This window comes from Azolla caroliniana, unplaced genomic scaffold (assembly GCF_043228905.1).
Source record: "Azolla caroliniana isolate FFs.n. ecotype wild unplaced genomic scaffold, voAzoCaro1.0.p SCAF_17, whole genome shotgun sequence".
Taxonomy (NCBI): Eukaryota; Viridiplantae; Streptophyta; class Polypodiopsida; order Salviniales; family Salviniaceae; genus Azolla; species Azolla caroliniana.
Window position 1 is genome coordinate 4049168 of NW_028230452.1, and position 20760 is coordinate 4069927.

At 37.7% G+C, this 20760-nt stretch overlaps 3 protein-coding genes across 5 annotated transcripts; 2 read left to right on the forward strand and 1 right to left on the reverse strand.

Annotated features, from left to right (window-relative positions):
* The first annotated feature begins 255 nt into the window (after positions 1-255).
* Positions 256-3988, forward strand: LOC147852894 (P-loop containing nucleoside triphosphate hydrolases superfamily protein). The gene is made up of 7 exons (XM_087333387.1): positions 256-629; positions 1552-1698; positions 2020-2094; positions 2210-2400; positions 2520-2688; positions 2989-3390; positions 3485-3988. The coding sequence occupies exons 1-7, from the start codon at positions 327-329 to the stop codon at positions 3620-3622; spliced, it is 1425 nt and encodes a 474-aa protein (XP_087189513.1). The 5' UTR covers positions 256-326; the 3' UTR covers positions 3623-3988.
* A 7097-nt stretch (positions 3989-11085) lies between these two features.
* Positions 11086-16553, forward strand: LOC147852895 (B3 domain-containing protein Os07g0679700-like). Of its 3 annotated transcripts, XM_087333011.1 has the most exons (12): positions 11086-11179; positions 11565-11634; positions 11741-12536; positions 12629-12725; positions 12876-13050; positions 13136-13212; positions 13464-13859; positions 14165-14214; positions 14353-14469; positions 14572-14639; positions 14935-15831; positions 15953-16553. In XM_087333011.1, the coding sequence occupies exons 2-12, from the start codon at positions 11622-11624 to the stop codon at positions 15955-15957; spliced, it is 2691 nt and encodes an 896-aa protein (XP_087189137.1). In that variant the 5' UTR covers positions 11086-11179; positions 11565-11621; the 3' UTR covers positions 15958-16553. The 3 variants fall into 3 exon arrangements, with proteins under 3 accessions (XP_087189137.1, XP_087189136.1, XP_087189138.1); XM_087333010.1 differs by having other exon boundaries at positions 14935-16553; XM_087333012.1 differs by having other exon boundaries at positions 11098-11179; positions 11565-11639; positions 14935-16553.
* Positions 16554-18385: 1832 nt separating this feature from the next.
* Positions 18386-19909, reverse strand: LOC147852896 (uncharacterized). The gene is made up of 2 exons (XM_087333582.1): positions 19578-19909; positions 18386-19025 (listed from the first exon to the last, which is right to left on the reverse strand). Exons 1-2 carry the CDS (start codon positions 19864-19866, stop codon positions 18916-18918), a joined length of 399 nt encoding a protein of 132 aa, XP_087189708.1. The 5' UTR covers positions 19867-19909; the 3' UTR covers positions 18386-18915.
* Between the last annotated feature and the right edge of the window lie 851 nt (positions 19910-20760).

The following is a 20760-nucleotide window of genomic DNA, read 5'->3' on the forward strand; positions in this document are numbered from 1 at the left end:
AGAGAGAGAGAGAGAGAGAGAGTGAGAGTCTATGTGTGTGAGAGAGGGAGAGTGAGAGAGTGAGTGAGTGACTATGTGTGTGTGTGTGTAAGAGAGAGAGAGAGAGGGAGAGAGTGTGCGTGTGTGTGTGTGAGAGAGAGAGAGAGAGAGAGAGAGTGTGTGTGTGTGTGGTAAATGGATATATGTGTCTGTAAGACTGTATGTATATAAGAGAGACAGAGACAGAAACAGAGAGAGAGAGAGAGAGAGAGAGAGAGAGAGAGAGAGAGAGAGATTAATGGTGATGGTCAAAATCAGTCTGCGGAAGCTGTAGTCTTTCTTAGGCTATGGCCGCCCTGCAGCTCCAACCTCGTTTCTGCTTCAGTGCTCCTCCTCCTCCTCCTTCACCTTCACCTTCGCCTTCTCTTTCTTCCTCTTCTTGTTATTCAACTCCATCGCATCATCATCATCATCATCTCCTTCCGCCTCCCCACTCCTGCGGGAACCACCTACAACAACGCCCATCCAATGTGGTCCGAATCGTCTCTGAACAACAGAAGTCGCAAGAGCGGAAAGGGAAGACGAAATTAGTCACTTTCCTCGGCAAAGGAGGATCTGGAAAAACCATCGCTTCTCTTCTTGCAGCTCAGGTCTGTTTCTCATTCTCCCTTATGCTTCTGCAAATCTTTTTACTGAATGATGCCTTGTTTGAATCACTGTACAAATTCGAGGAATAACTAAGTCTGATACCAATGATACTTGTTACAATCTGAAAAGATTGTTTGGTCAGAAGAAAAGAATAAAACTTCTAATTTGCATGAGGTATCTGTTTCCTTTTTATTTTTCGCAGCATCTTGTTGTCTTCCCACGGGAGGATAATTGTGTAGAGTGTAGACATTTCTAGATCTATATAGGCATTTGATATACGAAGTTATTATGATGCAAAATTGTATAGGAAATGTACAATCCAAAATATATACTTGTCTTATTTCCAGTTACTTGTGTGTGGGACAATCAGAGTAATCTGTGCATATGATAAGAAAAGAGATACAGGTTGACAACGTTAGGCTATGAGCTTTGGAAATCCTCTTGCATACATGACAAATTACTATCTGTGTATCACAAATGCATTTTGTGTGCTGAGATGGATGGCGTGATGTCAATAAATTCTAACATGCATATGCCGTTTGATGCATTATGCTTATTGCATAATAAGGATTGCGCGATGTCGATGCCCAAGGAACACCTTACATCAGGGTGCTGTTTTGAATGATGCTCACTGCGTATACATCTTGTATATTAACAAGGATTCATGATGCTGATAAAAACCTAAAATTTGATGCATAATGCATCAAAGCTCAGATGCATGTTGTGCAAAAGGATTGGTTGATGCCAAAGAACTATTAGCACATCATCAGGGTACCCTTCAGGAAATATTGCTCATTGCATATGCATTTTGCAGGTTAACAAGGATCAAGGAACCCTAACTTTTAATTTATGTTGCATATTATAAGGACAGAATGATGATGGAACACTTTAACATATAGATATGTCTTTTTAATCATTATGCAGCATTATGCAAAGGCTGGGATGGACACTTGTTTAGTGTTACACTCTCAAGATCCCTCTGCAGATTATCTGTTGGGCTGCAAGATAGGAAATGCACCCACCACATTCAGTGAGGGAGCACTAGATGTTTTGCGGCTCGAATCAACTAAGGTTAAAAAGCTCATCTACTCTTGATTTTATTTAGAGAAAATCTCTTGAATACACTGTGTTTTTCTTTATTTTCCCAAATGCCCTTGGCCAACCCTCAAAAGAGAGGAAGAGGATGAATTGCCTATATGATTTGTCAAACCGTACATATAATTGAGGACCATATTGTTGTTTAGATAGCACTTATAATCTCAAGGGAATAACAAAGATTAGGAACATTTGGGGAAAAAGGAAAGAAAAAACACGGGTAATTTGGATGTTTTGCCGTTTCTTTGTCATCTCACTTTATACCGATGCTGACCTTAAGTTCTTAAATTTCCACAGCTCCTCCTTGATCCCTTAACGCAGTTGAAGAAGGCAGACGCTAAGCTGAATTTCAGCCAAGGAGCGTTAGAGGAGGTTGTCACTGATTCTAGATGTGTTTCCCTTTTGTTGTAAAATTGTAAAAATTGTTTTGTAATTCAGATAGAAATAGCTTAAATTATGGATAATTATGATGTAAGAAATGATGCAGGTAGTGGGTGAGGAACTTAGTGTCCTTCCTGGTATGGATGGCATTCTGGCACTTGGAGCAATGGAAAGACTAATTGGGTTTGCAGGTGAAAGTCTTAGAAGCAAGAAAACGAAAGTATATGATGTGGTTGTCTATGATGGCTTAAGTAGTGAAGAAACACTTCGACTTCTCGGGGCAGCAGAAAAGACAAGGTAGGAATTTCACATGATAGACATTAGTGGGGAACCTTTTTTCTCTTATATATGAGAATGCATACATTTCTGAGTTTGGTTGATTATTCATATCTAAAATTTCTGATTTTGAATCTTAGATGGTATTTGCAGCGTGTGAAAGACTTAGCCGAAAAGACAGACACTGGAAGGGTCACGGCTCCATCAATATTGCGCCTCTTAGAAACCTCTCTGATGCAAGAAAGTGGTTCAGATACCAGTGGAAGGAGTATTGCAGAACTATGGGATGGTGCCGACAAAGTTCTGGAGGTGATTTTTCTTTTCTCCTTTATGTACCATCATTATTTGATCCTTTGTGTGTTATTCTTTACTGAATTATGGTTCTTAGTATGTGGTTTGTTCTCTGAACTACTGCTCCTTATACGTGATTGTTTACTGATGTAGGGTTCCTTGTATGTGATCATTTATTGAATATGGTTTTTTGAATACGATCAGTTTTTTAATTGTGGTTCTTTGTGTGCGATTTTTATTGAGTTCTGGTTGCTTCTATGCACAGTTTTTGTATGTGATTGTTTACCTAATTAGTGTTCTTTGTATGTGAGTTTGCAGAGGATTTCGGAGACATTCACCGATCCGAAACAGTTTTCTTGCTATTTAGTGATGGATCCGTGTAACGACCTTTCTATCAGAGCTGCGATGCGTTATTGGGGTTGCGCAATGCAAGCCGGTATAAGAGTGACTGGTGGTTTCTATGCAGATACTACATCCAGAGAGATGAGTTATGTGAAAGAAAAGTTTTCACCTCTCATTCTCAGCAGTCTGCCATTCTTTCCTCTTGAACCAGACGTTAACTGGAGCACATTGATTTCCACCATGACTAATGAGACAAAGTTGCTTCTAGAGAAAGATCATGGAGGCGGTATTCCATCACCAGTAGAATTCAACATACAAGAGAAAAAAGTTGCTTTTCTCCTTCCGGGTTTCGATAAGACCGAGATCAAATTATCCCAAGTAAGTTCCCATAAGTTATTAATAACCTTCTATTTAATTTCTTATAAATATGAGGAAGGAGATAATGGTGTATTTTCTTTAACTGGTGTTGCAGTGGAGAGGCGGCTCAGCATTGCTGATTGAAGTTGGAGATCAAAGACGAGTAATTCAGTTGCCAACAGCCTTGCGTGGAAAGGTTGCGGGCGCTAAATTTGAGGATAAAAGTCTGATTGTAACAATGAAGCCTAAATAAGATTGAGAAGTTGAAAAGGGAAATCATTTGCCATGGTTCGGAAACACTGTAAGATCTATTTCAATAGCTGATGAATTCAGTCAGTACCCAATATTGTGTGCTGCTGTATAATTGTTGATAAGCAATAGTGATATAATGTAATAAACAGCCACCATTCAAACATTGTATTCATATGAGACAACCCCTCCTATGCAAAAAGGATGTCTGCGGCTAAAATAACTCCATTAAGGTACTAATGAAAGTGAACTTAAACAAGTCTTAAATTATAGAAGCAAGAATATGGAAGAATGTTGGCCCATGTGCTGGGAATGTAATAAGACAATGTTACAACATATTTGCAAATTTTACTATAAATAACTTGACATCCTCTTGTGCAAACCTACAAGTATCCAGCATCCTTAGCCATTTACTGGAATGTTGATACTGAACCCTAATTTCATGTGTAACTACAGCAAGAAAAGAAAATCAAGAAGGGCTTTCTTGCCTTCCCAAACTTCTTGATAAGTTTTTCTGAAAACATTGTTGACCTCTTAACCCAGGTGAGAAAAAAAACCCAACTTGGATGGGTTGAGGTAGAGAGCTTTCAAAAAAAATCATCGTTCTGTTCTAGAACCAATATCCAAATCGCTGAAAATGCATCTCAGCATGACCATTTTACTTCATTCAGTTGGTGATCTTTATGATGTCAGGTGGAAGAGACGGATATGGAAACGAGATTCCATATGGAACCCCACATTTATCCTTCATTCTGCTCAAGAAACACATGTATATGGAAGAGAGATTCCATATCATCCCAATACATCTCACACTAGTATCAGTAGTCGTAGCAGCCGCAGCAGCAGTAGTAGTAAACTTGGGGAGCGAAACCTCTATGTGTGTTGTTAAATGAGGCCTTGTGGGCGGGCCAAGCACTAGCCCAACCTTTGGTCTGTGCTTTGCTTCTTGGAAAAGATTGCTCAGACCACATCCTCTCCACTTGATGACCACAACATGTTCTCGCTTCAAGAATCATGATGCCACCCACACTAAAGCTCGTGATGGATTTTGTACCTCACGTCAAAGGATCTCTTATGTTCATTATTGAGCATCAATGGTTGTACTCACCCTCCCTAAATGGGGAAGTCATCTAGTCTCACAAAAGTAAATTTTCGATGCTACTCGGACAAAAAAAGAAAAAGAAATCCAAATTTGCCCTAATGAAGATAGAGATCTCAAAATGCCCTAGGTTGTGACCCAAAAGATTTTGAAATTATGCATGCTACCAATTGGCAATCCACTTTTGATAAAGCTCTTGCTAGTCCTAGAACGTCTACAAAATGGAAGGTGTTGGACATGGTGTTTTTTCAATGAGCTATGGAGGCTTTCCAATTTGGTCTACATGATTTTCATGGGCATAACCTTAATGACCAATTCTAAAGCTAATTTTAATGGTTTAAGGGTAGGATAAGTGGAAAACAAGTTATCCTAGTACTTTGGAGAAACTCACGAGGATCTATGGTGCATGCAGACACATTATGGTCTTGGAATGTAAGTTGTTGAGCTATATAAAGGAGACTAGGTATCCCCTTTCTTCATTACAAAATCTTAGGACTATTCGTGAGCCAAACCTTTCTTTTTTCTGGATCCATTCATCTCAACATCCAAGGTATAACATAAGGTAATATTCGGTGGTATTGAAAATTGATGGTGTTTTATATTCACTCATTCTTTTTTAATCTAAATATTCATGGTTTATCATTAGTATTTTGAGTCCTAATGATGATGAGGTCTTTCCATGCATCCATCTTACAGCAACTTTAGGTTTAAATATCAAAATAAATTCCTTTATAGGAGAGGTGTCCACAGAAAACCGTAACTATGCATCCACATAAAAACCAATGTGAATCTAAGGGATGACTAGGTTTGTAGAACTACATAGAGAATCATCATTAATGCCATCCTATGCTCAAGGTATGCAACCTACCTACTCTAATGATACAAGTTTATTGTCCTAGGCTCTAGCATTCAAAGGGTGATTCTTTTCAAATGAGTACTAATAGCCTACATATAGTCAAACTCCAATTTTTACCACATGGATAGAAGTAGATTGCTCTCTTTAATTTACATTTGTCATTGAGTTATTATGTTCTAAACGTAAATGCATGGGTTGTTAGATCTTCAACTCTAACTCAATTCTTCTATATCATTCATAAGGAGTATCAAGATTTTGAGATTTTGAAAACGCATGAAAAGCATACATGATATGGGGTTATTCATCTAAATGTTGAGTTGCTTCACAAATTTATATTTTCATCTTTCCATACTTGAAGTTATGTTGGTGAATATGGTTAAATTTTACTCTTATTCTCACATGTGAATGTACACCTATGCATATACGCGTCGTAAATACAATCACATAGTGTTTGACCATTTAACTTCTTGAGTACAGTTATGCCCATGAAAGATCTTGTTTTCCAAAAATAAAAACCCCCTCATAATACAAATACATTTGACAACTTTTAAGTTTTACAACTTGAGCGATTAAAAAAGTTTTGATTTTCAATATAGGCAAATAGATCTAGCTTTTTAAATGCATGTGCTATATATGTAGGATATTCATTTAACGAGTATTTTAATTTCATGCACTTCCTATCTCGTGTCATACCAGTATTATACATATCCGTGTAAACAATTCAAAATTTTAACGAGCACGATGCATCTGTCTCGTACATGCATGATGAGTTATCGGCTGTAATGCACAATCTATGCGCACACATCCATAAAATAATTCCTTAAAACAAATATGCTTATTAATATGTTGGACGATTTTCTTGAATGTGAGGAGCATCCTTAAAAATAATGCTTTCTATTTGAAACTTGCTAGTTATCTTATAATGTAATAATGCTCGTGTTACATGGGAAATAATGACTTTGAATGAAATCGAGGATACCTTTCTCATGTCAAGTGTGATACCAAGGTAAAGTAGATACTTTAAGGAACTTCATTTGACTAAATATTTTCACACATTCTTCATGATTTCATTTGGTTTTGATCAATTCATAAGACAGTGAGACAATGTTGGGGCAAGTAACGTGTCTTGTTATCCGTTCCACTATGAAGTACAAATAACCTATAAAGTAATGCATGCCATCATTATTGCAACATGCCATTTGCATAGAATGATGGAGTAGTTAAGCTATCAATCATGCGAGGAGTATGTGAGCATAAAAGTAGATCTTTGAGTAGAATCCATTCAACCTCTTTTGTGTGGGGACGTGTGTGTGTGTGTGGGGGTCTTGGAGTTTGCGAAAAACGGTAAAAGAAAAGATGCAATGTTTGAAGCAAATGTTTTAAGTAACCATGCGAAATTGCATGCATATAGAAAGGAACAAGGTAATTTGTGACGAAAACAATGAGAGGACATGAGTATATTGTGAAAGCAATGATATAAAACAATAGGTTGCATGAATTCTCGAAAGTGGGCTAGCTAACAAGAAGGCAAACGAATAACAAGCAAAGGTATACGCGTACAACAAATGTTGGGAAAGTATATGGTTTGCCATTGAAAAAAGGAGAAGACCCACAAGATGTGAATTTCTCTTGCAATGTGATCACCTATGAATTAATAAATTTAAGAGCATGATGAAAAAAAGTTAGTGGCACACGTCTTGCATGGTATGAATAAAAAGTAGATCAAGTTCAAGAGGAACTTCATCTCACCAACAATATTGCGTATCTTTGTTTAAATACTACAAAGGTGGGAAACGATTGCTAGAAAACCAAATCTTGCATGGCCCAGTTGATACACATTGACACGTTCACCATATATTTTAAGAGTACAATCATGGCCACTTTGCTTATTCATGTGCGTTGTAAGCAAAGGAATAGGAAATTGTTTATCCGTGGTATGAAATATAAGACAAATCGAAAAAGGGGTGGGGGATGTCTATTAATCAAAACAATCGAGAGAAACATTGAAACTTACTTGTGTGTGAATGTATGATGAGGTTAATTTGAATTCCATCAAGACATCCATGTGTTGCATGAAATGGTCAAGTTTAAGAGAGTAATTAATGATAATGTTCAAGTGACAAGTTTGGATTGGGGGTCCTCTTTACAACAAGCTACTTTGATGTTGTAGATATGTACATACTACATATCTGTACAAATTGCATGCATAGCATACATCTAAGGGAATTTACCTAACATTTTATCGAATTCCCCTCTCCATTCTGGCATAATCATATATATTAACCAAGAGTCTTCTAGTAACACAAAACTCAAAACCAACTAGCTTGTTATTATAATTGTTATTCCATGACATTTATTTAGGCATGCTTACATGAATACCACATTGAGATTATAAAACTGTATGTAAAGGTAAATGCAAGTAGGTAGGTTACGAGGGAATGTGCATACCTTGTATAAAGTATGTAAGTACATTCGATGGAGTCATCATGGTAGCTTTTAAAAGATAAGTTACTTGAGTCCTATATTTGACATGTAAGAGTTCAAATATTAATATTTAACTTCATCATTAATATCCAATGAAATATATTTCAACACTTAAGTGAGCTATTAATGTTTAAGCTCTTACTTTTCAATAAAAGGGAACAACAAATTATTACTGTTATATGAGTATTTATAAGACTTGTAGCCTCTAGTGTCCAAAGTTGACATCACTCATCAAATTTATTCCTTGCTTGGGGTAGCAATTATCATCCAAAAAAATGCAAGGTGATTGCTCGCAAATAATGGGCTTATCTATGGATTAAAAACTCGGAGTTGTCACGGACATGACATGTCACATGAGTAACATGTGAATATCTTATTGCCAATATTATGGGATTCTATGTATAGGATGTGTACATAAAATAAAATAGTTCAAGCTTGAATGTCACGAGGATAATAACAAGAAGAAGAACAATGACTTTTGGGTACATATATACAAGTTTAATCCGGGGAAAAGAAAAATGCATGCATGCATACATACATACATATATGCAAGTTATGTGAATTGTGAAGTTTTAGATGTTATCAAGAAGAGGGCCCTATTTCAATCAACTTTGTGGATGTACATAACCCGTGCAAACTTTCAACTAAAGGTTAGGATGTACTTAATTGCATGCAGAGAAGAATCTCTACTCTCCACACTTCCATTTAAGTGTTTATATATTGCACTCATAATCAACTATTTTATGAGAAAAAAGTTGACAAATGCATCGAGGTCATGCGTCTCATGCGTGCACCTATAGACATGGGTACTTGTGCTTGTGCGCGCGCGCACACACACACAGGTTGGATTTAAAATCAACACAAAGAGGCATATAGAAGTGAAATCAAGATCGCCAAAGGGCATGTGCACATGCCTTCATTGCTTGGCTCCTCATTACTGGAACATAAGATTGTCTTACATATACCATATGGTCACACATTGGAAACCATAGGATATTTCTGTGTTTTTTATATATTTCTACCATCAAATAGTATCCTAGTAAGACACAAGGCCTAGGGCAACAAATCATTCACTAGATTAATGTGATTGTTCTATACCAAGTCCAAATGTTACAAAGTGAGTAACAAGAATTCTCAAAAGTTTTCCCTATGGACCAATCAAGGTAAATGTTTGAAATTTGTGGCAACAACCCAAAACTCAATTGGATCAATGAATGGTCTAAGTCAGTGACCTAGTCAAATATATATCCCATATATTCAACAAGCTATCAACACCGATAGTCCATTATCAGTTTTGTAGTTGCCACACATGACTCAATTTTAAAACATTTTTGTAATGCTCCTTAACATCAAACAAGCAAACATCGTAATGTAGTTTGTTACGAGGAGAGGTTGATTATTTTGCCCTTAGAAGGGTGTTGTATGACAAATTGTCACAATATTAAGGTCTCACCACACATGCTTGGATATATATATATATATATATGTGCAAATCGCATGAGATTAGTGGAATGCACGTGTATACATGTTCAAGTAGGAGTGGCAAAGTTATCATCATGAAAGGACTTCCTTGTTAGTGGATACATCATACATGGGAAGTGCATATGAAAAAGAATAAGAGCCCATGGGTGACTGATGTCGCAAAATGGCCACACGAGAATTGTTTCGTGGGTGGTCCACACGAGGTTCGGTTCTTGTAGGACAATGTTTCAAGGGTTCATGCGTGTACATATATGTATGAAGGTAAAAAAACAATTGGGCAACTCGGTAATGTAAGATAGAGCGAGAGTGGCAAGAGGGGCGTCTACCCTCATGAATCATGGCGGAGATGGGATGACATGTGCATAGACATGGTCGAACAACGAATGGATGGATTATGTCTTCCCTTAAACCATGAATGTACGTATGTATGTATGTAGATCATGTCTTCCCTTAAACCATGTATGTACGTATGTATGTATGCATGCATGTATGTATGTATGTATGTATGTATGTATGTATGTATAGATATGGTGGTCATTGCATCATTTTTTTGTTCATTTCATGAGTCATGAGCACATGTGGAAAAGAAATAGAAAAGAAATAAAAATAAAACATGAATTTCATTACTATTATTATAAATTATTATTATTATTATTATGATTTATTTTCAGCGTGAGAGTGACATGACATGAAGAAGCATGCAAAAAGCAAATGCGTTCCTCTGTTCTCTCTCTCTCTCTTCTCTCTCTCTTCCCCTGTTCTCTCTCTTTCTCTCTTCCCTCTCTTCCCCTGTTCTCTCTCTCTCTCTCTTCTCTCTCTCTTCCCCTGTTCTCTCTCTCTCTCTCTTCTCTCTCTCTTCCCCTGTTCTCTCTCTCTCAGTGTCTGAGTCTCTTTTTGCTTTTGTTATTTTTGTTTTTCCTTTTCCTACTATATCATATATCATATATATGTATGTATTATGTACATACTCTGTTCCTGCTGCTGTCTCTGTCTCTTTCCTAAACATTCTCTCTTCCTTCGAGACATTCTCTCTCTCTCTCTCTCTCTCTCTCTCTCTCTCTCTCTGCCCGCCATAACCATAACTATAACCTACCCTTCTCCTTCTCCTTCTTCTCCTGCTCCTTATTCCCTCTCCTGCTTTCCCCTTTTCCATTCATCTGTTCAGATTGAGAATCACCAGAGAAACAGAGCTAGCGAGATCAAGCTCTGAGAGAGAGAGAGAGAGAGAGATTCTCCCCCTCTCTCTCATTGCCTGTCCATATTCAATTCTTCATTTCTCATTATAGCTGTCTTCTTAATCGCTCATTGCCCCATCATCATACACACACACACACACACGCATATCAGACACATAACTGCATGATTAGACATTATCCTTCATCCCCCAAGCTCCGATCTTTCTCATTTTTCCTGCTCACAATCTAGCAAAATAACGTCATGTAATCTCTTTTCATCTCTCCTATCTACAAGCAAATTTTACTATTTATTTATTCTTCCTATTTTTCTCTTATCAGAATTTCGCAAATAATCATTAATAATAACAATGAAACTTCTTCCTAATTTCAGTTGAACTTGAACCAGAACTAGCAAACGAAGACAAGCTTTTAGTAAACGCAGTTATCTCCATCTTAGATCTGCAGGTAATTATCACCAGACCCATCTTTAGATATGTTCATCCCTAAACATATACATACATATACATGTACGTATACGTATACTTACTTATACTTATGCGATATTAAGAGTTGATGAGACTAAGGAAAATACACATACACGTGTTGTACATATTTATGTGTGTTTGCGTGTATATGTATTTATGGTGCGAAGGATCGATGCGATTAAAGGAAACTTCATGCATGTTGTGTACGATATCATTTATGTGTGCTATGTTTCAGATGATATTAAACAGTATAAATGCCTTCTTTTTCGAGATTTTCTTGTTTTAAAAGATAGATATACGAAGTTAAGGAGTGTATTTTACTATAAAGGAAACGCATACAGTGTTAAGGTATCCATTTATCACAGAGCTCAAGTTCTGGCCAAGTTTCTAGAAATCGGAGGAGAGTTACAGAAGATTAGGTCATGGAATCAAGAGGTAATGTAAGATTGTAAAACTTGCTTAGATTTGTTTTCAAGAATTGTTTAAAATGATGCGGATAGGACAACGCATGAAGTTCAAGGGAAAAAAATGGCTGTTTCAGGTGATAATAGCATAGGAGAAAGGAACTCAGGAACGGACTCAAACAAAGGAAACATCAATTTTATGGAAGGTACCGAAGTTGAGAGCAATGTTGCATTGCAGAATGGGAATATATACACGAATATATCAACAAAATCTAAAGAAGATTACACCATATCGATTGATGTGAGAGAAAATATTGCCCTTGAGGATGGTGGGTTTCCCCTTGCCGGAGTGATGTCAAGCTCACATAGTGATTCTGATATTAGACGGCTAAAACCTTTGCTTGAGATTGATAATAACTCCACTAAATCATCATCATCATCTACACCATGTGGTAGAGAAATGATGCATTCTCTAGTGGATGAACGAAGGATAGCTGGTAACACATGCTTAACAATGTCATTAGGCTTATACCAGGCGAAAGCTTCAGACATGGACACAAATGGTCCAAATATTACAAATGGTGCTAACTGTACAAATGGTACAAACGGCCACAGTGTATATAACATGCCTGGGATGTTTATGAGTCCATTTGAACTTAACACTGAAGAAAGGAATCAATTTAAGATGTCTGGGTGTGCTAACCCTAGACAACTTCTTCAGAAGCATCATCATATGAATCAATTGAGCCACCCGGATACTTTTGAGCAATCTCAACTTCAAGTGATAAGCCGATCTGAGACACCTAATGCTTCTCCACATGTGCCTATTCGAGTCGCAAGGCCACCGATTGAGGGTCGGGGTCGGAATCAATTGCTTCCTCGCTATTGGCCACGCATTACCGATCAAGAGCTCCAACAAATCACGGCTAGAGAGTATCCTTATGCATTTATAAACATTTATTTTTTATATATTGTGGGTCTGTTTGTTTTTGTTTATTTTGAGATATCCTTGATATAGTATGCAGCTCTAATTCTACCATCACTCCACTTTTCGAGAAGATGTTGAGTGCAAGTGATGCAGGGAGAATAGGAAGGCTTGTTCTCCCCAAAGCTTGTGCAGAAGTAAGAATACATTCCTTTGTCTGCTTAGAGGTCTCGAGGTCATAAATCCTCATTATGTTGTAAAATAAGGAAAAAGCATTGAATTGGTAAATATCTTCTTTGGCACATTCACATCCGAGCTCTTCTTAGAGAAGCGTTTACTAATGGCAGGCTTATTTTCCACCTATTTCGCAACCTGAAGGTGTATCTCTAAAAATTCAAGATGTATCTGGCAAAGATTGGGTTTTCCAGTTCCGATTTTGGCCCAATAATAACAGTCGTATGTATGTCTTGGAGGGTGTCACACCATGCATTCAATCAATGCAGCTCCAAGCCGGTGATACTGGTATATAGGAACGTTTGGATGCTATGTTATTATAGTCTATATTTGGAGACATGTATGGCCTTGATTCTTGCTCAATGTAATGCAGTAACATTCAGCCGGCTAGATCCCGAAGGAAAACTTGTGATGGGTTTTCGGAAAGCGCCCAGCTCATTGAGCTCACAGGTATTAAATTAGAGTATTTCATTTTATGAAGGATGTGAAAACATGCTACCATTTATTCATTTAGGAGTGTTTTTGGACAAAATAACTCGTACTGTATGCTTTCCTAGTTCTCTGTAGGCATCAAGAATATTCTGAGGTTTGATAAAGTGTACACTGTATACAGTGTAATAAGATTGTAATTTTTTTATTAATATAAGCGTTATCCAAGGTTATTGAGAATTGTATCATCCTCAATGCTGGTTATTACACAGGAAACAGCAGGGACACCAGGAGTACCTTCCTTTATCAACAATGGTAGCATCGACAGTTTCCCTACCATTTCAAGCCTTACTGGTCTCCTCTCCCAATCTGTAAAGAATTCTGAGGCTCGAGCAAATGGGCATTTGAATGTTTCAGACACGGGTTATGGATGGTATAATAAGGCAGAAAAAGGGGGACTGAAAGTGAAAGAGGGTTCTCTTTTTCAATCGTTGCTAGCTGGTGATAAGAAGTCAAGGCCTCCAAGCTCAAAGAACAAGAGGCCGAGCACAGATGAAGCTGTGGAATTTCGGATCACATGGGAAGAAGCCCAAGATTTGCTTCGATCTCCACCAAATGTTTCTCCGAACATTGTCACAATCGAGGGATTTGTGTTTGAAGAGTACGAGGTGCATTTTATTTTCCTCATTATATGAGGGGTATGAATTTGAAGCATATCAAGTTGTGCATTGTTTCTCTACTTATGAAGCTTAAGAAGGACTTTGTACTCTCCGTTATCATTATCATGAGACCTAATAGCCATTGTTCCTTTTCTATGCACATTTGACATGATATAAATCATGTAGGATATGTTGATACACTTTAATACTTATCTCCATGAAGATGTGTATGGATATTGCATTCTGCAAATCTCAACTTGTTTGTTGAAGTAAGAATTGGATCATTTTTTTCATTTGTGTACTGTGCTTTACAGGAACCACCAGTGTTTGGGAAAAGAACCATTTTTACGAGCAAGATTCTCGGGTAAGCTCTGGGACAGAACATATTCTATCCTGTTCTGGCAAGGAAATGCTGACAGCTATTTTGGAAACATAAATAATCTTGTTGTTTCAAAGATTCTATTCATATTATAATAATGCTGAATGATAAGCCTAATGATAGGCCTGGGGAGGACCAATGGGCACAATGTGATGATTGTGGCAGCTGGCGCAAGGTACCGTCCAGTGTGTTTTTGCCGACAAAATGGGTGTGTGCCGACAATATTTGGGACACAGAAAGGTTATATCACTTTCTCTCTTCTGACAACCTGGGGTCATTTTCTACATTCAACTGCAAAGCATTTTCTCTTTAGCTGCTAATTTCTTGTTTTTATTATTATAGGAACTCTTGTAATGATCCGCAAGAAATTGACAGTGAGGAGATCGAATGTTTAGTACAACATGTGAAGGGTAACAAATATTATTACTCTTATCTACCAGATAGGCTCTAATATCCCCCTTCCCTCCTATTAAGAGGGAAAGTACTTGGCACTTGGCAGCTAATGAGCATATTGAAAAGTACTTGGCACGTGATAAGTTAGTTAAGAGCATCATGTAGACAATGAAAATTGCTCTGTACATAGTTGAGCTAATCAGATCCAGACAAGTGAAGAAAACTCATCTTAACCATGCATTCCTTTGATATGTAAAACATACTTGCATCAATTCTCTGCCCTGCTAACCAGTATGGCATCTTTGTTTGCAGATATAAAGAAACCAGAGGTGGTCGAACTGCCCAAGACAAATGAGCCGTTGTCTGGTCTTGAGGCATTAGCAAATGCGGCTACAGATACAGCTGGGGAAAATAGTACTGTACCTTTGTCTCCTGCCACTACAACCAAACACCCTCGCCATCGTCCTGGTTGTAGTTGCATTGTCTGTATACAGCCTCCTAGTGGGAAAGGGCCGAAGCACAAGCCCACTTGCACTTGTAATGTGTGCATGACAGTGAAGAGGAGGTTCAAAACTTTGATGATGCGTCGCAAAAAACGGCAATTGGAAAGGGAAGCTGAACATGCTGCCAGAAAGAAAAGGCCATGGACTAAGGAAGATAGTGTTGGGGATGTAGGTAGTGGTGGTGGAAATTGGAAAAATGAGAGTTACCTTTTGGCTGAGGGCATCCCACGACGACAAGGAAACCTCAGTATGACCTTACCTAATATGTTGCCGATGGCTTCCAATTTACCACCTAATGCTAACGGATATAGGTTCTCTTCAAATATGCCATTACAACCTCCATATGCCTCTACAGTTATCAACTTTATCGATGAATTCAAAGGTCATTTTGATCTTAATGGTCAACCTGAAAGGGATGAGGAAATGCACAAAAGTGCTTTTAGAATGAGCATGATGCGACTGCTACAAAGTGCGAGCCATCCATTAGAGAGCTACTTGAAAGAACAAGGCTTGACGAGCCTGATAGGCACTCAGCAACAATTCATGCATCCGTCAATGAGCTTTAGTAGAAGTGTCACTGAACGAGAAGCCGAGAGGCATCATAATACTATGAACTATGCAACAACTCCGACAAGCTTAGAGAGAATGCAAGGTGAAGATCATCTATACATGACTTTGGGAATGCCAAGATTCAGTACACCAGAAGGTTCTCTTCCCCCTACACTCATGCATTATTGAAATTGGTGTAAATCTAATAATGGGTTTAATTGGGGTTGGTCGCCCACTAAGAGCAGAAAAGAAGTTTTAACGTATAATTTTGTTTACAGATTAAGGACGAGGGTGGTTCTGACCTTGTTTCCTCGGAATTAGTGTATATAATATGTACATTTATTTTTGGTACCACAAAAGAATCACAAATTTTAAGAAAGCAGAAAGCATCCTTCTAATGGGATGTAAAATTCAATCAAGGGATATTATTGATGTTATTGAGAGGTTGGTTTTGAGGTAGTCCATGATGGCAATTAAGTTCACATGGAAATCCGTTTGAGGATTCAATCTCAAATGAAAACAATGAACCAAATTGGTTTTAAGGAGCTTTGAGTTATTTGAAGTGGTCATTTAGAGTTATTGGTTCAAGTGCAAAGCATTCAAGGCTTTTGACATATCTTCAAGTGGCACATCTGCGGACTTTGTTAGCCTAATTCATGTTCAGCTATGCCACTTCGTATAGTGGAAATTGCACTGTCGTATGATAAGGGATTCGTTTGAGATAGGAGAAATTTTGTTAAGGTTTTTGGGGAAGGTGTAAAATAGAACCCCCAAATTTCAGTATATTCTTCAAAGTTGATGCAAGCTTTTAACATAATCAACGTACTTCTTTTTCTTACTGATCAAATACAATGAGGAACCCATAGAATTTGGATTGGATTCGTATATTACTGGGTATTAGTTATTAAAACTATCAAGTGTTCTTTGGATAATTCTACTCTCTCATTTATCTTTACTTAAATGTATTGTTCCATCTTCTTTCAATCATGATACGTGGAAGACATGTACACTACCACATAATTTGCGTCATAAGTTGACCCTGTTTCTCTACTCATGATGGTAGAGAATTCTTTGTATATTGTACACCTTCATGTTTCATAGGTTTGAATGATCTTTGAACGTGTACATTTTCTCTGTCTCTTTCTCTCTCATGGTAGTGGGGAAAATGCTTAGAATGCCTTTGATAACATGGGGTTTTAACAATATGTGAGCGTGTTAAAGATTGTAATTATCAACCTTTAGAGCACATAAAATTCACAAGTAATTTCTATATTTCAGCACAGCTTCTATGATGTTTTAACTCTATGCAAGAGTCCACATTTCAAGGCTGATCTTTAGAGTATTTGACTGTTTCATGCCAACATCTTGAACATCGACTTGTGTCACTTGAAGTGACACCTTTACCTCATCCCATGTTAAAGAATTGGAAGGTATACCTACTACCTTGGAACACAACTACAAGCCAACCATTGGGGTATGTTGGGGGCCTTTTAGTTGCTCCCCTACTTGCCTATTTGTTGATAGTTTTAAGTATCATATGTATTTGCCCCACAAGGATAGTTTGTGAAGAGAGAGAGAATGATAGAATCACCTCATACCATAAAACTATGAAACTACCAAACCTTATTAATTATGAAATGAAAAGAATCCAGAATCCAACCACTGGAAAGATAAATGTCGAAAACAAGATATAGATGAGGATTATAGATAAAGGGTTCAAGAAGATAAATCAACTGTGCAATATTTTCAATGCAAAGATGCAACTCTAGAGCAAAAGCCTATTTCAAAAGAGATTGCTGTAACCATAAACTAGTGGAACAAGGGAATCGTTCAGGCATGAAAGCTATTTTGACAGTTGCCAGAATAACATGGTGGATCAACAAGAAGGGAAGATTTATCATCTTCTCCAAGAATACCCATTCAAACAAAGACACTCTTGAGAAAACAAAAGTTCCAACTTCTAGAATAGGATAATTCCTTCCATTCTGTATTCGAACACCCCTTTTATTATAAAGTGGACAACTGATTTTTGCTTTGCACTTCTTTGCTTGTGCCCTGAGCAGAAGGGAAGGTTTTAGAAAGACTCTTGTCATCAGAGGTTTGGCGTGAGTTAAAAGAAAGCTTATGTTCAATATTTGAGAATGGCAATCCAAAACTGAAACACCCTTAAAGACTGATGGAAATTACAATCATTGAAGCCCAAAGTGGATATATGACCAATCCAAAAACATTACAGAAATAAATAATTTATCGTAAGGGTTAATAAAGAAACTTTACATTTAACAGTTGAGAATGACAAGCCAAAATTGGAACATCCACAGGGAGTGATTGTGCCTGGGTGTTGCTAATGGAAATACATCCAAGAAGCCCAAATTGGGTGTACAATCAATACACAAACATTACAGAAATATAAATTTATTTAAAGAGATTAGAAAGAGATTTTGAATTTAACACTAATCAATCCAAAACTGAACACTCATAGGGAATAATTATGCTTGGGTGTTACTAATAGAAATTCCAATCATAGAAGAACAAATTATGCAGAATTACAAATTATGCAGAATTACAAATTTAGGACGCCTTGGAAACAAAGTTGTAAACTCATACTACATTTGGCATGTTGGCACAAATGATCACACTGATGTTTGATGATAAATTCAAACACAACGCAAAAGAGAAAAATGTTACAACCCGCTCCCTTCAGCAATGAAGAATTTTAACACGTGATCTTTATCTTCTTATTGCTATTTTGAACTGTAATTTAAACAGCAATAATGGTGTTTTTTGTAAAAATGGTGATATGAGCTTGAAAATATGAAGTGTACATGTATATAATACATGGAAGTACATGGAGATCTAAAGACTACGCTCTGGATTATGCATGGAGTTACTAATGAGATGCAATCTCCATTATATGAGAGTACTACTCAGCCATAATCAGGTAGTGTATAAACTGCTTGAATATCTGAATTACCTGGGTTGAATATATTTCCTTTCTACGACTTATGCAATATACATTCATGTATGGAGTGTCTCAATAAGCTCAATAACACAACTTCCATACTTTGTACAACTTGTGAAGTGGTGACAAGACACTCGAAATCTCCATCACTCTTGAGGCAAAACATGAAAGGAAATTCAGAAAATTTGTGCAACTTCACATTATTTACAAAGTACTTCATTTACTTCTGAACAAGATATGCTTTTCTTTTGTAGCATTCAACTTGACAGATAACTTTCGTCATCGATTCTTTCCTTTTCCATCCCATGCACTGGCTCCGAAGAAATATACTATGTAGATGAGAACGATCACGAAAATTTGCATAGACGTTTGCATATGCTTTGCAATCTCTGTGAATAAAAAAGCACTTAAAAAGGCATGGAATTCATGTGTTGTTTTTTCATTCTTAAAAAATTTCCAGATTTATGATTGGGCTTATGAACGAGTTTGATAAAAATGGGTCTTGCAAGAAACATTTAGGACGCATTTTTATGATATGGATAGCATAATCACAACATTGTCTTTCAATGCCTGATACAATTGTCCTAAACGCAGACTTTAGAGACCATGGGCATAACAAAGTGTGCAAAATTAAGAGACAAATAACTGCCTAGTCTCTAGATAAAAACTTCAAAAATTTCACCATATCTATTATACCATCATCCCAACCTGTGTAGCTTTTCTGTTATATTTACAGTTTAATCAGAGCCTCTTTTTCTGTGCGACATGTCTATTAATTTATCTTTAAATTAGACCAATATCGGATGTGTCTGGGTTCGTTTTTGGATGTACGGCTATTTAAAGCAGAATGTTTTTGTATGGATTTTCTGTCAAACAATCTGCATCTGAGACAGCATTCAAACACAAGTCCCAAACATCACGACAGTCGGAAGTAAACAAACCTGAGATGGATGACGGGCGGTTGGATTCGAGATTATCTGGTGAATCTGGAGGTTGTTGATCCGAAGAAGATCTTGCGGTTGTGAGAGAGGAGGACTGATGTGGATCTCTCCATTTCATCACATGAAGAGAACGGAGGAGGAAAGGATGACGCAGGCGATGGCGATGGCGATGGCGATGGCGATGGCGATGGCGAGGAGATGAGGTTCCAAGAGGAACCATGGTGAATGAAGTAGTAGAGAACCTGAAGGTGGGGGGAAGAAGAAGAAGAAGTGTAAGTCCTCCCGCCATAGCTCGATCAGAGCGAGAGCTTCTATAGAGAAAGGCAGGGAGGAGGGGGGGGGGGGGGGGGGATGAGGAACAGAACAAAATACTCTGTTTTTTTTTTGCCGCTTTCTCCTTGCTGCTTTTTGCTTTCCTATTGACGTGTCAAGACATTCCACCACTATAAATGAATGTCCTCTTGGAGCAAAAAGCAAAAAGCAAAAAGCAAAAGGCAAAAGGCAAAAGGCAATATCCTTTTTTTGTTGTTGTTTGCACACGTTTCTATGGATCACAATCATGTTTCTTTGGAATTCCCGCTTTCCCGATCGTCCGTGTCCGTCACGCAGTGCACGCTCTTCGAAAAAGCATTATTTGGGAGGGATGGAAGGATCGGCTAGTCCTCATGAGTCCTCGCAGTCATCATGGACTCGAATCGGACGCTCTCTTGAAAGCTTGAGAAACGTGTAACCCGGCACTAAGTACATATACGGAAGAGATCAGGGGCGAATTGATCTCGTTTATGGTAGCATCCCCATTGAGAGTGTTGTCCACATATGCCCGAAAATGCCTGGTGAGGAACTCCTACCATCAAAACCTTGGTCTCCTTTGAAGCTCGATATGGTGGAGATAACCAGGACCCATCATTCTCACTTTGATTGCTTTTTGGCTTGCTCCTACTTGCCGAGCTTCTAGAGGCATACATAATCTATCTCGTGAGGTATGGCATGAACCCCCCCAACAAGCCATCGTTGCCATAGAGCATACCAATTTTGCTAAGGGCATCAATGAATTGAGTCTTAAGTATGTTGTTATGTTAGTGATGGAGCAACTTCAATCCATCTCAAGCTTTCTAAGTAGGAAATGGTGGTTTTGAAAATTCATGTTTCTAACACGAGCAATCTCAATCTTATTTTACATTGT

Coding starts and splice junctions, on each gene's coding strand:
- LOC147852894 (XM_087333387.1), top strand. CDS start 327: ATGGCCGCCCTGCAGCTCCAACCTCGTTTCTGCTTCAGTGCTCCTCCT. Junction 2,401..2,519: donor GGGGCAGCAGAAAAGACAAG/GTAGGAATTTCA, acceptor TTTGAATCTTAG/ATGGTATTTGCAGCGTGTGA. Junction 3,391..3,484: donor CCGAGATCAAATTATCCCAA/GTAAGTTCCCAT, acceptor CTGGTGTTGCAG/TGGAGAGGCGGCTCAGCATT.
- LOC147852895 (XM_087333010.1), top strand. Junction 12,537..12,628: donor CAACAAATCACGGCTAGAGA/GTATCCTTATGC, acceptor TATAGTATGCAG/CTCTAATTCTACCATCACTC. Junction 14,470..14,571: donor AATATTTGGGACACAGAAAG/GTTATATCACTT, acceptor TTATTATTATAG/GAACTCTTGTAATGATCCGC.
- LOC147852896 (XM_087333582.1), bottom strand. CDS start 19,866: ATGGCGGGAGGACTTACACTTCTTCTTCTTCTTCCCCCCACCTTCAGG. Junction 19,026..19,577: donor CCGCCCGTCATCCATCTCAG/GTTTGTTTACTT, acceptor TTTTATTCACAG/AGATTGCAAAGCATATGCAA.